The sequence below is a fragment of the Poeciliopsis prolifica genome, unplaced genomic scaffold (genome assembly GCF_027474105.1).
Source record: "Poeciliopsis prolifica strain line A6 unplaced genomic scaffold, Auburn_PproV2 SCAFFOLD074, whole genome shotgun sequence".
Lineage (NCBI taxonomy): Eukaryota > Metazoa > Chordata > Actinopteri > Cyprinodontiformes > Poeciliidae > Poeciliopsis > Poeciliopsis prolifica.
Genome location: NW_026562449.1, coordinates 1,057,947 through 1,074,813, shown reverse-complemented (window position 1 = coordinate 1,074,813; position 16,867 = coordinate 1,057,947). Strand labels below are relative to the sequence as shown.

The 16,867-nt window shown below is 41.1% G+C and overlaps 2 protein-coding genes across 6 annotated transcripts in view; one reads left to right on the top strand and one right to left on the bottom strand.

The window, feature by feature from the left end:
- The window catches only part of bhlha15 (basic helix-loop-helix family, member a15), a 168,659-nt gene extending 166,177 nt beyond the window's left edge, over window positions 1-2,482 (top strand). For all 5 annotated transcript variants that reach the window (XM_055021147.1, XM_055021146.1, XM_055021149.1 and 2 more), the window contains one exon: window positions 75-2,482. In XM_055021147.1, coding sequence (XP_054877122.1) covers window positions 152-727 — 576 coding nt within the window. In that variant the 5' untranslated portion in view covers window positions 75-151 and the 3' untranslated portion in view covers window positions 728-2,482. The remainder of the gene's footprint in view (window positions 1-74) is intronic.
- On the bottom strand, window positions 2,455-16,221 carry tecpr1a (tectonin beta-propeller repeat containing 1a). The gene is made up of 24 exons (XM_055021124.1): window positions 16,103-16,221; window positions 14,751-14,989; window positions 13,691-13,873; window positions 13,489-13,611; window positions 13,022-13,141; window positions 12,640-12,814; window positions 12,464-12,564; window positions 11,842-11,943; window positions 11,046-11,194; window positions 10,320-10,915; window positions 9,745-9,890; window positions 9,483-9,638; window positions 9,084-9,233; window positions 8,731-8,888; window positions 7,530-7,760; window positions 7,291-7,387; window positions 7,109-7,188; window positions 6,953-7,009; window positions 6,112-6,286; window positions 5,262-5,397; window positions 4,975-5,067; window positions 4,776-4,882; window positions 4,432-4,551; window positions 2,455-4,324 (listed from the first exon to the last, which is right to left on the bottom strand). Exons 2-24 carry the CDS (start codon window positions 14,973-14,975, stop codon window positions 4,238-4,240), a joined length of 3,567 nt encoding a protein of 1,188 aa, XP_054877099.1. The 5' UTR covers window positions 14,976-14,989; window positions 16,103-16,221; the 3' UTR covers window positions 2,455-4,237.
- Window positions 16,222-16,867: the final 646 nt, after the last annotated feature.

Here is a 16,867-nt window from a genome sequence, read left to right as displayed (position 1 = left end):
GCAAGAACTGAAATGTCACAATTTCACTTTTGCATGTGAAATTCTTAAACTCACTTTTTCTTTTGTGTCTTAAGGTTCCTGTCTGTGCAGCTAGGACTTTTATAAGTTGGGAGACTTGATTGGAGACTGTGAGGTGAGAGGAAGCAGCAGGATGAAGTCCAAAGGGAAGGCAGTGAGACCCTCCAGAAGGCCCTGGTCCGACCCGGAGCCAGAGAACGAACCGGACACAGAGCCGGGCTCCAGCGAGCAGGAGGGCTCGGAGGCCTCGGTCCGGATCGGTGGCTCCTGGAGGGGCTCCCTGAGGAGCGAGGATGGCAGGCGCCGTCAGGGAGGAGGAGCAGGCGGGGGAGGCGGGCGGCGGCGCAGGATGTACGGGTCCAGCACCAAGGAGCGCAGCATCCGGAGGCTGGAGAGCAACGAGCGGGAACGCCAGCGCATGCACAAACTCAACAACGCCTTCCAGGCGCTCCGCGAAGCCATCCCACACGTGAAGATGGACAAGAAGCTGTCCAAGATCGAGACTCTGACTCTGGCCAAGAACTACATCAAAGCCTTGACCACCATCATCCTGGACCTGTCGGGAGCCTGCCTGCCTGCTGAGGCAGGGCCCTCAGGGGCCAGGGCTGCCAGGCTGCTGCAGTGCTACAAGCAGCACCTGGAGGAAGAGGGGGAGGATGGCCTCACCCAGTACCTCACCCACATGCAGAGCTTTGGCCAGGAAAGTTAACAGCCTGAGACTGTAAAAGTGTTTGGGACCAAGAGCCCCCTGCTGGATGCGGCGCTCTACAACAACTGACTGCTGGCCCACAGAGCCTCGCTAATGTTTTCATACCTCTTGAACCTTTTCACATTTTTTCACGTCTAAACTCCAAGCTGTCAGAAAATAAATGACATGTAAATATTTATTCACATCCCTTTGTTCTGATTCCCCAAAACAAATCCCAGTTATGTTCAGAAATGACCTGATTACCAAAGCAAGTCCACCTGAAGTTTGAAGTGAAGTTTGTTATAATCCTGTTTCTTTAATGAGAAAACAGAACCATGGTGACCTTGAAACACAGGAGGTGTTTTTTGAAAGAAAGTAAACAGAAGTTCTGCTTCCAGTTTGGTACAAGCCATAAAAGTCTGGCCGGAGCCAGGGGGTGGTGAAAGGTGAAGGGTCACCCCGGCTGTTCCCTTTCAAAACAGTTGGTGGCAGTAGTGAAATAAGTTCATACAGCAAAAATCTATAAATATAAGCGTATACTTATTTACTTCTAGAAAAAATGTTCCTTCTTTGGTAAATTAGTTGGAAAATATAAATGTTGTCTCTAAAGTGGCTCAGTTGTTGCCCCATGAGGGGCCGCCCCTACGAATATTGTCTGGCTCCACCCCTGCATATTGGAGACCTGGAAGAAGTTGCTCTAGTCAGATAAGAACAAAATAGAATGTACTGCTCATCACCTCTTGTTGCAGCATGATGCAGTGGGAAGGTTTTTTTTTCTTAGGAAGGAATAAGGAAGCTAAACAGAGCTGGTGGGAAGTAAAGGCCTCAAAAAGAGTTTAGCCTGGAGTGAAGGTCACCCTTCTAAAAATATAGTGACCCCAAACCTACAGCCAGCGAAACAACAGCATGGCCTAGACTTAAAAAACAATTTTCATAAATGCTCAATCTCTCATTGAGCTCATTTGCAAATGAAGGTGAGAAATAATTTCATTAAGTTCATATGTAAAAAAAACGCCGGAAAAGACCTGCAGCTATAATGGCAACAAAATTGTAGTTCTACAAACTACTGATTCAAATGGGCCTAATACAAATGCACACCACACATTTCAGCTTTTTACTAAAAAAAACTGGTTGAAAAAGCCATGCATCATTTTGACTTTGCATTGGTCTGTCACATTTTTTCTCATAAAACATTGAAGCTTGTGATTGGAAGTGAAAAAGTGGAATTAATTGTTCAAGAGATGAGAACATGTTTGTGATGCATTGTAATCCTGTAAAACATGCTTGAACACACTGAGGTGGCCAGAGAAAAAGACTGTAGTCACCAGAGCAAAATGTGAACTACTTGTAAAGAAGGGCTCTCCCTTTTGCTAACATTTTTTTTTTTTTTTTTTTTTTTTGCTGTTTGAAATGACTTTGTTCTCTTTTTCTACTATCTTGTGATCTCCCTGTGTGTATGTGTGTGTTTTGTTAGGAAACTTGCTGAGTGTAAGCTTCTGGTCACAACTGTCACAGAAAGGAGAGAGAAAACAAGCAACAGGTTTTTTGTTGCACAAGATTGTGAGACCCCGATAATCAACTATGATTAAGCTGAGAAGGCCTTTGCATTTTCTGCATCATAATCAGATTGGCTAAGGTCAGCTTTAAAGTGTGTTTTGTTTTTCTTTATTTTCCTCCTTTGTTTCCATTTATGCCAAAGTTTCTGAAAAAAAATTAGGAAAGAAGAAAAAAGCTATTTGAGTAGTTGCTATCAATAAAACCATTTATTTATTGACACCAACTTTTTTTCATTTTGGTCGATGCACAACTTGATCATATTACACAAGACGATTACTATTTACAGATAACAGCTACATATCAGCACACGATCAACATTTACTAATGAGTCAGCAGTCAGACTTTAAGTCGCTACGCCAGTTATTAAAGCATATAACCTAATATATCACCCCAGTCCTTAGAAACAGAAAATCCATCTCCATACATTATCTTTACTTTACCAATGCTTGCTATATTTCTATTTACAATAATCAAAATAGTTTTTTCTTTACAACTGCTCAGTCATTGTCTCATCATCTGGTTAAAGGAAGTAAACAACATGCAGATGCAATCACCCCTGAGAAAGAGGAAGGGTTAGTTCAAGCATTTCAAATACCATCTTTTTTTTCCAACTAATCGCCCTTTTTGCTTTTGATAATACTAAATATTGCACACGCACCACAACAACTTCTCAAAAATAAAATATTTCAATGTGGCTAGCTCCATTGACAGTTGAATGAAAGCGGTTGTGACACATGGCTGTTTTGTGTCTCTTACCATCTTGTTTTTTCATGCTTTCTGCTGCTTAAAAGATGATAAATGGCTGCTTATAATTCATAAACTTTGCTGGGATCTGTAGTTTGTCACCAAATCTTCCTGTTCCTGAACCGATTATCAAAATAGAAGAACCAGTTGGAAACGCAGTGCAGCTAAGAGGGTGTAAAAACAACAAAAAGAAAGTTCAAAGAGAAGCAGCCCAAGAAAAATGATTCAAACTTTGACTTTTTTTCCAGCCTGTTATAATATATACAACTCTCAAATGTCTGCACATCCCTGTTAAAATGCCAGCTTGTTGAGACAAACAAAACATTAATTCTGATGGGCTTTTTAAAACCTTTCCCTCAAATTATTTGATGCATATATTTTGCAATTTGTGTAAAAAACAAATACTACGAGTCAAAGAAACTCCAAAATGTTTGCAATAACCTGGTGAAATAAATATGGATAAGGCTTAAATTCACATTTGCTGCTAATTATAATAAATCTGTTTCAGCTCTAATAATTTTATTGTTCCAAAGTGGATTTCTTTGGAACGGTCATTTCTTATCCATGTTTTGCAAGGACGTTCCAAAGGATGAATGGAATCTTACTGAATTAAAGTATTAATTTGAGTACCATAAAGCAATGGCAGTCATTCAATAACCACAGAAAAACAAAAATGTGGATATTGTTCCAAGAAAACATAGAAGAAGACATCTCTTCTGAAGGAAATATCCAGAACATCATATCCAAGCTAAAACTGATAGTGGCAGCATCATGCTCTAGGTTTGCTAAGAGAGGTCTTTGTCAAGAGTAGCTTCACATACCAGTCAGTTTTGGCCCAATAATAATATCACATTGGGAAAATGACCAGAGTTCAGAACTAAATCCAACAGAAAATTTATGGGCAATTACTGTGCGGCCTAATTAAATAAAAAAAGAAACATTTTCTATTGTCACATTAAACTGACTTGCAGAAATTGACACACACAAACACAAAATAAAGAATTCACAATTAGGTCTACTGAGAAAAATCAGTCAAGCTTTGCAACAAAATACAAACACCACTATCAAGGAACAAAACACACAGAAAACAAAAACTTATTTAAAGATCTTGAATATCTGGTAAAATATTAGACTGGCTCAGCTTATCTGAATATAACACTTGCCTACAACTTTAAACCTAAAACCAAAGTGTCTCTTAAAAGTGAGTGTATTACAAAGTTATCCTGGAGTTTAACGAGACGGCTCCGTCATGGAGGGAAGATGGATCCGAGGTGGCTCCATGGAGTTTCCTCTCACTGTAATATGGTCCCATCCGCCCTGCAGAGGGGGAACACAGAGAAGGAAGAAGCGATTATAGGTTCATATCCTAGGAGTGTTTGGATGTTTATGACATTAGTGTCAGACTCCCATCCTGAATAGTTTACCCCAATGCCATAGTCCCATGATTGTCCCTTGGGTTCCATGGGTTGGACTCCGAGTCGATGGCACACCGTCCCGCAGCTCAGACTGTGGCTGCCCTGAACCTTGTCTGCTATGATCCACACCTACAGAAACACATGAAGCAATTCAATCAACCCAGGAAGCAACAAACAGGTGCATGCTAAGAGCTGAAAATGTAAACACATATTCATCCAAGCCCCAAACACAGAGCAAAAAAAATAAAAAAACAAACTTATTTGTAAAAAAGAAATCTTTCCATCCCAAATAGTTTTCTCATCATCTTTTTTTTTGGTGCAAAACAAAATGCCTGAAATATTCTTGAGCCCACCTGATCCAGGGGACCCACAGAGACTTTGCGGACATTGTTAGAGATGTGCTCCCAGGAAGAGCCCTGAGGGTAGCTGGGAGTCACTCCCTGTCTGTACCACAGGTTACCTACACATGAGCAGAGAACATGTAGAAAAGGCACTCTGTACAGTGAAGTTGTACAGAAGGTTTTACCTTATACCCAGAGGCAGTGTCCTTACCATTTTCGTCCACAGTGTAAACAGACGTCCTGCCTACAGACACCTGCTTCAGCTTCTGCTTAGCCGGAGAAGGAATGTGGTACCAACAGTCCCCTGCAGATGGAAACAGAGCACTTTGATTGTTAAGCGCTAGGCTACCTTTAATCAGAAGCAGCATAAGTTGCAATATTTAGCTTCTTTTAATTGGCTTGATTTTATATCAATGTTAAAGTGTTTTAACAGAACTGAGACATTTTTTGTGATGTTCAGCTCATGGTTTTCAGACGGTTTCAGATCCTCCTGCTGACCTGCTGGGTTCGGTCCTGAGACTGACCCCCGGTAGAAAGCAGAGCCGTCCCGGGCCACGCCCCACACCTGGCTGGCAGCCCCAACAGAGATGGACTTGAAGGGCTGGTCTGTCCCCACATGAAGCCATGAGGTTCCCTGACATACAGACAGGAAGACATAGCGACTACTACTGAGCAAAAATATAATTCACACCCTATGAACCTTTTCACATTTTACCACAACTAGTAGAAGTATTTCATCTGCACTTTTTGTGACAGACCAAGAAATGCATGATTGTAAAGTGGAAGGACAAGACAACATAATTTGATAGAGAGACAGAGAGCGAGACAGACAGACAGCTGGATGTCAGCTGGTGTCTTGGTTCTTCATGACTTTTTTCACTTCCCTTTCTGTGTATTCAATACTTTTTTACTCTGTCATTTTTCTATTATAATACATAACTTAAATGTTGAACATACTTGTTTTGGTTTCTTTCTGTGGATGGATTATTTGAGAACATTTCATGTCAATAGCACCTTTAGAATATGTTCACAATGAAAACTTGTGATGTGTTTAATAGTTATTTTACCTTCTATATAATGAGTGACAAAATTACTGATCATTTTTGGAGCCATCTTGCTATTAGCCAAATATCATTTGACCACCAGGATATTGTAATCTACGTTCCGTCATTTTGTCCCAGGGCTTTATGCCATTAATGTCTCATTAAGGTGTTTAGGGAGCAGACAGTAACCTTTGACAGTAATATTACCCTTTATGTTAGAAAACTCTCACTGAAGTGGTTATTATGGATATCCATAAGGTGTCAGGCTGATGCATTGAGTATCATTAGGCACATTAGTAACTCACAGCAGGTGTCAGCAAGGTGACTCCCAGTCGACACAGGACGTCTCCTTTGTTGCTGATGGCCCACACAGGAACTGTATCCACGCTGCTCTGAGCAGCACAAGGCAGGATCGTGACATCACTCAGTGGGATTGGTGGAATTTCTTGCCAAGGTCCTGTTGTTGTCAATTTACACTTCCTATAAGCAGAAAGATTATGTTAAAGCTCAAAATTGTCGATTTTATTTTAAAATGTTTCTTTCATTTTTACAAATTTGTCAAAACTGTTACTATGTTGTGACAATATAAACGAGACAGGCAATTTGTGAAAATACTGCTAATGCCGTCTGAAGAAAAACACCACTGCCCAACAAAAACAACCAATGAGAGTCAGGAGGAGGGGCTTAGCGCTGCCAATCTCTCTCATGTATGCATTGCTCATTGTGCAAACAGAGAAGCAACTCACTGTTCCAGAAAAGCTGCTACACTGTTATCATTGGCAATGCTAACTAGTCTTAGCATTCCTGGCAGACTGCTATCAGGAAGAAGCTTTAGCACAGCAGAGGACAATGGGGAACAGCACATTTACCAGTGTGATTGACAGAGTTAGACCCTCCTCCTGGCTCTGACTGGTTATTTCTAGTTAACACTGGGAGAGGGCAGAGACCTTCACACTTTTTCACAGATTACCTGTTTCAAGCCATATTGTCATGACACGGTCAGTTTTAAGAAATATGTTTAAAAAAAATCGTTTATAAAATATCTTAAATATTCCAAACAAAACAAATACAAACAAGTCTCAATGACCCATTTAACCCACTAAGAGAATATTTCACTAATCACTAGTTTGCTCTTTCTGTAAATACCTGGCCCATCGCCTACGCCGCACAAAGTCCTTTATGGTTTTGAAGCCATGATAGGACCTACCAGAGAATATGGAGGGAGTGGATGAATTATAAGGAACAGAAAAAAAACTAATGAAAGATAAAATCATTTAAAGTGTAGCCTTAAAGAAAACGTACGCTGGAAAATCTGCAGCATATTGCCAGCCCTCTCTGTCTGCTCCCCCGGAGACGCTGTAGTCAACAGCCCAGTCAGACACCTGGACACGGTAAAGAGAAGTGAAACACTTCATGCACCTGCAGCTGTTGGATTAAATGCTCTCAAAAGTCAAGAATAAACACTAGAGGTGAGCTCAGATTACCCATGTCCACTGAGGAGAAGGGGGTTTTGTACCAGTCTTAGTGCACTCGTGTAATCCTGACGCATCACTCCACATGTAGCGGTCTGTTGGAAGGCCTCTAAAATGAAGAAAGCCCAATTTACATGGGTCAGAAAGAGCTTAGTATAATAATTACATAGATCAAATCACAATAAGCCTAAGTGTGTTTAATTTCTGATTGCTTTACACAAAGAAGTTGAAAACATCTGCATGTGAAACACCTGTTGGTGTAGCCAGTGACAGGATTCCATCTCTGGTTCTCATAGATGTAAACGCTCTTGACGTCAGTCTGAGTGTAAATATTATCTGTGCTGCTGGCCAAGCCCTGGAAGAAGCCTCCTCCATAGCCTCCGGTGTGGACCCAGGCGGTGTGGTCATAGCCGATGCCCCACACTATCCCCAGGCTGTTGCACTCCACTAACCGCAGGTGGCCTCCTACCTGCCGCCAGAACCTGCACCAACAAAACAGAAAGACTCCCAGCTGTTTATGCTCCAGTGTATTGGGAGTTGCATTTGTCTTCATTTGTATTCGTTCCTCTGGAACAGCGATGTTATGCTATACTCTCAAACTTCATTGTATTTTATTAGCATAGACCAACACAGAGTAGGGAATAAATGTGAAGTGGAAGAGGACTCATCTATGTTTTATATATATTTTTTAAAAAACAATATGAATTAAAAAAAAAACATACCCCAAATACAATTACAGGCAGAGTTTTTAAAAGGCACTTTTCTACCTGCATTCTATTTTTACAGATTAAAATTTTTGCCTATTCCTTGTAAATTATCCAGAGTTCAGTCAGATTGGAAAAGAGTGAACACCAAGTCTTACCACAAAGGTTTGAAGTTTGATGGACTGACACTGGAAGAAATAGTTTCCCTATAAAGTTTTAGGATGTTAAGCAAAAATATAACTCTGGTCTCATCTTAGAACATTTGCTGTATTTCCTAAATGACTGTGGCAAACTGCACACAGAATGTGTCATAGCTTTCAGACAGCAACACTGTTCTGTGAAGACCAGTTTTAGTTAAATACGTCACAGGGGCAATACTAACGCATTCATTTATTCATAGATTTATTTATATTTTGTTATATTTCCATGTGCATTCTTGTTATTTTATTTATTTATTTTATATTATGTCATATTTAAATCACAAAATCACACATATATAAATATATGTTTTTTTTTATAAATTTTATATTGATTATGTTTATATTTGTATGTACCAATTTTTAACACTCTGAATGGAGCAGCATACAAGTAATTTCCCCTTAGGGATCAATAAAGTATATTCTATTCTACTCCACCTCACAAACCTAGACTACCTACTGTTGGTTGGTCATATAATGTCCTAATTAAACACAATGGGGCTTGTGGCCTTAACATAGTTCATAGTGAATGCTCTTGGTGGTTTTCTTACATTTGATCACAGGGTGTGGGGTAAGGCATGGCTTCCAGGGCAGAGGAGGGCTCACTGACAAAGATGTCCCCTTTACAGGTGATGGACCAGATCGCTTGTTTGGACGGAGAACCGTGGATTCCTCTGGAGTCACAGCAGGATACACTCAACAAAGCCAGCTGGAGAGCAGAAAGAATTTTAAAGAGAGCAAAACTACTTTACATGAGTAAATCATTTTGTGACTATTTACAGGGTATTAAAAAAAGCATGGTAAAATACTTGAGCAGATATTCGTCTTCTTATCAAAGTTGTGCCAACAGGAATCATGGGACTAAAATGTGTCATTTTTGATGTAGATATCTCCTTCTACACACCCAATCATACATCTCCAGCTCTGTGCCAGCTGCCACTCTTATTGGCCACCTCTGTTTGGTACGTTCAGGAGTGTAGATGGCAAACGTGTGCTTGGAGTCGTTGAGAACAGGAACCAGGATGGTTACTTCATTAATGAAGGCATGGAGGTACTGAAAAAAGACAGGAAGGAGAAAAGGTAGAAGAAAGGAAAACATTCATCTTTGGAGTTTTGTGGCTCTAGTCTTTAGACAAACAGAGACACAAATTAAAGCAGAGAATTTATGCAATGCAACCGGAGCTTATACACATGTATAGACAATAGCGAGTATAAATTAGATATATTATAAATGCATGAGTCAAACTCATGTTGAGAGCAAATTGTGTTTTTTTAATAACTTTGACCAACTTTACATTCTCACCTTCTTCTCCTCATAATAATTGTAATAAATGAATAAGATCCCATCCTTGTGTCCCTCGGCTCCAGAAAACTGTTCCAGAGCAAAGTGAACATCGATCCACTTGTGCGGCTTCCAGTCTCTCCACCACTGCATGGCTCCCTTCTTTACCCACACCGACTGCCAACAAAGATAGGAGTTCAAGTCAAATTGTGAATGCGTGTCAATGAAAAGGTTCTCTTCATGATCTAAAAGCTTATCATTTTTCAGAGTGTATTGCATGTACCTGCTCAATGGCTTGTTCGTAATGTCTGAAATTGTCCATCTCTCTCTTGGACCTTTCACTAAGCTGCTCAAAGATTTGTTTCCGCCAAGCAGCTGTCTGAGCAGGAGACACGGACAGACTCATGGACTGCACTGACTGAAGCATAGCTGGTGAAAGACAAGTAAGAGAAGAAATAGGATCCATTGCAGGAAATGGTCAAATGTTCGCGTACGGAATCCTGTTATTGCATTTGAGGCAACAAAATCTACAGAACGTGCCTTTTTTTATTTAGTTAATCTATTAATCGCCAGAATAATCGATAGATCAATCAAGTTCAAATAATCATTAGCTGCAGTCCTATATCTGGGTGTTTATGTATAATTTTGACTGTTTGGGGGAGGGGGAACACTGAACTTGGGCATTGTATTATCAATCCCCCTGAAAACAAAAGCTTTAAATAATTAGAAGCCCAAATTTGATATGATATTAAGGCACATGATGTGTGTATTTAAACATCTGACTGGAATCAGATATGATATTTCAGAATTCTAGCTGTCAGAAAATTTTCCATTGAGTCATTTCACAACATAACCTACATGTGTTCAAAGAGCAGCTGAACCAGTTGAGTTGAGAGTGGCTGTCCACAGAGCAGCCTCCTCCGCTGACCCACGCCCACAGAGGGTGCTCGTCCACCGCATACAGATCCTCCATGGCCAGGCTGTAGGTTGCCACTGATGACAGGCTGCAGGAGTCAGCGGAGTCTGCCACTGTTCCCGTTTGGCTGTGTTGGATCTGTGCCTCCTCCAGATCTACGTTACTCCACTGGGGGTCGGGGGGACCACCAGACCCAGTAATGGTAACAGCACTGTTACTGGACAGAACGTCAGTCTCTCCTTCACCAGGGACGACCTCTTCCAGGACGGTGGCAGAGGCTAATTCAGTACCTCCAGATGTCTTTGTTGGTTTTCGGTCAGAGACGAGTTCAGAGATAAAGCTGTCGCTTGTGACCTTGGGGATGTGAGGCTTGACGCACGGTTCTGATGAAGAGTTTGTAGGGGTATCGATGAAGGAGTCTGGGCAAGGGAACATGGCATTGCTCTTGGTTCCATCTGCTGGTGGATGTTCAAGGTCTAATTCAGCATCGCTGACTACTGATGGAGCCCGCACTTCACCAGAGAAAAAACAACCTGCACTGTGGAAACGACAGAGACTCAAGAAATTAAATTATGAATTAGCTCTTCTTTACAGACATTTGAATATTAGAATGCATGTCTGTGGACTCCAAAAAAGATGTTTGTTTGAGTCCTGCAGGATGCCTTTACCTGTGTTGACTGTTTGCACTGGCACTGGAGTGGGATCGTTCCCCATCTCGAGGAACGCTGATGACCTTCCAGGTTTTACCGCTCAGCTCACTGGAGGTAACACCCTGTCTGAAGTACACCGCCCGGTCCTCACAGCCAATGGCCCACACCTGAAGTAGGAGATGAGCCAGGTCATGAGTTATGACAGTTTGGAAGAGCCTCACAAGATTGTCCAAATTTTTCCAACAAAAAGTGATATACTGACAGAAAAAGGGCAGAAATTGTGGAGTGGAAATAAAACAACTCATGGTTTTAGCCCTTAAAAAAAAAATCATGCATTTGTATTCAGCATAAAAAATATTGAGCCCATTTAATCTGACTTTGCTTGTAAGAGTTTTGTAAAAGCTTCAGATGTTTGTTATAGGATGTTGGTGAACCAAATGCATCATGAAACCGGGTCAGGGATCAATCCTAAACATAAAAGAAGAGTGACATTAATGGTTAATGTTCATTCATATTCATGTGTTAGAGAGGTCTAGTCAAAGTGCAGACCTAAATCCAAATGACAATCTGACATTCAGAGCTTTAGTAGAAAGAACAATGGAGCAAAACTTTAGCCTCTATTTGGCAGAAAAATACTCCAAAACACTTACTAATAAATTGAAAACAAATAAAGGAGATGAATATACATCACACAACATTCTCCATATTTCTATTATACTGTGTGTAGGAACAAAGTAACAGACATTGTCATCTACAGAAGAATTTAACATTTCTCTACCAGTTAAATATAGAGAGTCTGGATTTATTGTGTCACCTGGTCGTTCAGGCCCACGTTGATCATGATCATTTCTCCAACCATGTTGATCCATCCGGAACCACAGGGGTTATGAGAGTTCACACCTCGCCTAAACCACACCTAGGTCAGCAGGACGACAAACTACTTCAACATTGATTATATTCCCATCATTCTTTGCATGCATTCATCAGTTAAAAGGTTTGTTTTAACCTTGCAATCCTAATCCTAAAGACTTCACTGTAATAAATTTCACTGTAGCTGTCTATAGATGCAACTTCCTTTTTGCAACACCAGATGGTGTTTCAGTTTCTAAGTATAGATAATTTTAGTCTTATCTAAACCTTGACATGATTTAAAGTTCTGAAGGCATGAGGTACAGGTGGGTAAATCTCGAGGATATTTTTTTTTCTCTTACAGTGGTAACAGATGGCTACAGTCTCTCTTTTCTCCTCTGAATCAAACATTTTGGGCTTCTTCAAATAACCAACCATCATTGGGCAATTGGAAACATTTAGAAAAACTCATATATCTAAGTGTACAGATTCATACTTTTGTTAATATGATTATTACACTGTCAGAGAACACATTGAAATTAAGAATGTAAAGAAAAGCACCAATACATACATCTATACAGACTTACTTTATTATCTTTGGTCACAGCCCAGACCACATTCATTCCTACAGCGACATGTATAGCGGCCACGTCAGGGCTCGGAGACGCCACCTCTGCCCAGGAAGTACCTACAACACACAGGAAGCAATTCTCAGACAAAAAACACACACTTCAACACTACATGCGCACAGTTCAGCGTGTACCTATTGGGCAGTCTCGACTAATGCCCTCCCTGACAATGAGGTGTCCCTCCCATAGCACAGCCCAGACCAGGTCCCCGGGCCCACAGCTGATCTGGACCACTTCTCCAGGGGGAGCCACCTCCACCCAAGAAGAACCCTCAGGGTTGTGGTGAGAGATTCCTTCTCTGAACCACACCTGGATAGCAATAGAAACAGTGTTAGATAATAGTGAGAGTTAAGAGACTTGCTCTTTGGTCAACTGCATATTATTTGAATATAAGTGTAAAAAGAAACACTCCAGGAAAGAACCACTATCTGATTTGCATTAAACAAGCTAAACAGGAAATAAACAGCAGAATAAGGTGGACCGTGACTTGCTGTTGTGTACTGAGGTGAGCTGTACCTTTCCTTGCAGGGACACGGCCCACAGAGACAGCCGGCCCCTGGGCTCCTCACTGATCTCCCAGCCTCCGCAGCTGATGTCACTAAAGGGATCCGGTAGAGTTATCTGCTGTGAAGGGATCTGTCAAGACACAATTAGAATGACACAGAGTAAATAAAAAAGCGTCCTAAAGTCATTGAAACAACTTTTCCAGACTTTCTGGACTGTTAGAGATCTCTTCTAAAAATGTTAATTGAATTACAGTTTGTTCAAGACACATAGTTACTTTTTCCCCAGGAAAAAGTAAGATTTTTAGATTTACTCAAGTTGTCTTTATTCAATATTAAAACTTGTTTGATGATCTGAAGCTTTTAATTGTCAGTGAAGCAAAAAAAAAAAAAAAAAAAAGAAGTATCCTGTAAGAGGGAGATCATCTTATTCACTACGTTATATGTGAACATAACTGGTAGAGATATTGTGACACACACCTTAGCCCAGGTGTCCATGGCTTTGTACCTCCTGTAGCGGAGCCATCGCCTGCGACGGACACAGGAGTTCCACTTCTTGTCCTTGGTGTAAGCAGCAGGAAAATCCATGGCATACGTCCACCCCTACAAACACAAACACTGAAGTTATTAATACAAGAAGAATGCAAGAGCAAAGCGGAAAATGAATTCACCAAAACACTACCTCTTTTTCTGTTGGCTCTCCGTCGAGGTTTTCATCCAGAAACCAGTCTCCCTCCCACTCCCAGCTGCTGGAAGGGAGCTGGAAGCTGGCTATGGGTTGATGCTGCAGGCCTGTGATGTCACTCCACTGCCAGCGGTCACTTGGAAGCAGACGCTCTGAGAAACCGTCAACAGGATTCCATCTCTGAAAGAAAAACAGGGAGAAATTATTTCATTTTTCCATCCATCCATCCATCCATCCATCCATCCATCCATCCATCCAGCCAGCCAGCCAGCCAGCCAGCCAGCCATCCATCCATCCATCCATCCATCCATCCAGCCAGCCAGCCAGCCAGCCAGCCAGCCAGCCATCCATCCATCCATCCATCCATCCATCCAGCCAGCCAGCCAGCCAGCCAGCCAGCCAGCCAGCCAGCCAGCCAGCCATCCATCCATCCATCCAGCCAGCCAGCCAGCCAGCCAGCCAGCCAGCCAGCCAGCCAGCCAGCCAGCCATGCATGGATGGATGGATGGATGGATGGATGGATGGATGGATGGATGGATGGATGGATGGATGGATGGATGGATGGATGGCTGGGTATGCCTCAGACTGGTGACCAGTCATCTCATGGTCACAGGTAAAATAATCTCATCTCTCCCCCCAGAATAAATAATGCACGAAGACTCTCATAACAAGAGTCAATTTTAGAGCAAATTTTACTGTTTTGGATGAACGAAGAAACACAACACAAGCAAAGGAAGAACATGCAAATTTCATGGAGAAACAACCCTGGTCATAATTCAAACTTGAGACTTTCTTGTTGCAATAAACAACCAGTAGAGTAACTGCATGTGTTGCTTGTCGCTGTTTCTTGGTTATCTGTTTTCGCTCTCTTGCTCTCTCTCTTTCTGCAGGTGTAGAAACAGACCTCTAGGGTGCGCTCTTGTATTCTCTTCATCCTTCTGTTTCTCCTCTCTTTTTATCTCCTTTCCATTTGGACTTTTGGTCCCACTTCTCTTGACAGTCCCTGTCAAGCTAATTCTCACATGTTGCAATGAGACAATAATTAAAAGAGCCTAACCTGATTTTCGTACGTGTCCTCTTGGTAGCGTACAGGCAGGTCAGACGCATGGACGTTCAGGTAGATGCTGTTGTCACAGGCAATGCCCCAGCAGCACTGCTGAGCTGCTGTCACCCGCTTGAACTCCATGTGGGCATTGCGGCAATGCTCCCATTGCTGTCCCACAGTGGACAGGCTGTAGACACGCCCGTACACGTCCACTGCCCACAGCAGGGAGACAGGCATGGCTACACCCGGACCTGGAGACAATTATTTTTGTTATTCTGAGACCAAATCTGTACAGGGTAGCTGGGGTTGTGTGTTGAAGGACTGCCTCTGGCTCTTGCTTTACATGTCTCACCTACATTTTGCTAATGTCACATAACTAAACTGCAGTACTAAAGTTTGCTTCTTCAAGATAATCCACTGTTTTTATTCCCACCAGCTTTTTCTTTAGAGTACAAAAAGGACATTGACATGAACTGTGTATTCCATAAACTCTATAAAGAAGATCTGTATAAGTTATTCCAGACCCCGGGCCGGGATTTGAACCCAGGTTTTTGCAAAGCAACAGTGCTACCAACTTCAACACCATGCAGCCCTTATTAGAAGTATTATCTATTGATACTGCTCATGACTTATCGATCATTTTTTGTTCACCCCTTGCGAGTGTGTTGTTTAAATTCTTATTCTACTAATAATAAGAATTTTATAACATCAGACTAATTTTATTACTTGCAAAATACTATAAACATAAATCAAAATTTTGCAAATCTCACATTTTCCCTCTTAATTTTTTTAAACGCATTTTAAGCAATGTACACAAAATAATACTAAGGTTGATATGTGCACTCTGTAATATTTTTGTGAATTGATTTTCATTTCTATCCGCTGTATAACACTCGGCGCTATTGTTTTGTTATAAATTCATTCTGTGTTTGTGATTTTGATTATCCTGTTTTTGTCATCAGATTAATTGAAAAATAAAAAGTCGGTTTCCTTAAATTTCAGTCTACACTTGAAAAATTACACGCTGCTGTCAGTGCAGCACACGTGGGATGCATTTTATGCTAAACTGTATCTCAAATGTATGTTAACGCTAATTATAAAATGTATGACACCTCATCTGGCTGCGCATAAAAGTGACGTACACTCGGTGCTGGAGGATAGTTACATTGTAACAAGCTAGCTGTATGTCAAAACCCTGTCAAGACAAGCCTCGTTTACAAACAAACACGAGAATAATTTTTCCAAACAACTGAAAACTGTAACCTAAAACTGGCTTCGTAGTATCACGACGCGACATTATTCTACTTATGTTTGGGCACGGTTAACCGTAAAAATAAAAGTGGCAATATTTAAATGTAACAAACCTGGACTCGCCTATAAACGTCCGCCGGTGCAGGTGGTCGCCGCTGTTTCTGCTAACAGCGGATATGAATGGGCAGCTGGTCAAATCATGGTGTGTCAAGTAGCTGCTAATATTAACATCCCAGTGTCTACCTGCTATAAAACCGGAAGCACTGGTTCCTTAAATCCCATTGGCTTAGTTGTTGACAACGCAGACCTCCAACAGAGGGCGCTCCCTGCTCAGATTTTACTCGCGTTCATTGTTCAGCAAGAGTCAAAGTTTCTGATCAAAATTGTGAAACTTATTTCAACTTGATTTATTTTCTGAGTTACAAACACAAATAGAAAACGAACTGGTTTATTTTATACTGTTATATGGCTGGTTGACTGATTGACAGTACCACAGATGAACAAATTCTACACAATCTGACCATCCTAAATTTTGCAGTACCTATAACTCATATGACTTCCATTGCTTGTAAGATTAGATGTTACAAAAGTACACAAACTCGGTAAAAAAAAAATCAGATGTTTTAATGGGCAACATCATCAACCTATGGTTGACACTTGACAAACATTCTTTACCACAACGTTCATACTTTTACAATATAATAATAATCACAGTAATGATGATTTAAAAAAGAAAACACTTTGGAAAACCTAGAAACATCAATAGACTACTTTAAAAGAAGAATTGCTCTTACAATTTGAAACCGTTTGAGATTGTATTAACTACACACAGACTGACACTTCCTTGCTTTTATTCCTGTTAATTACAAAATGTTTTT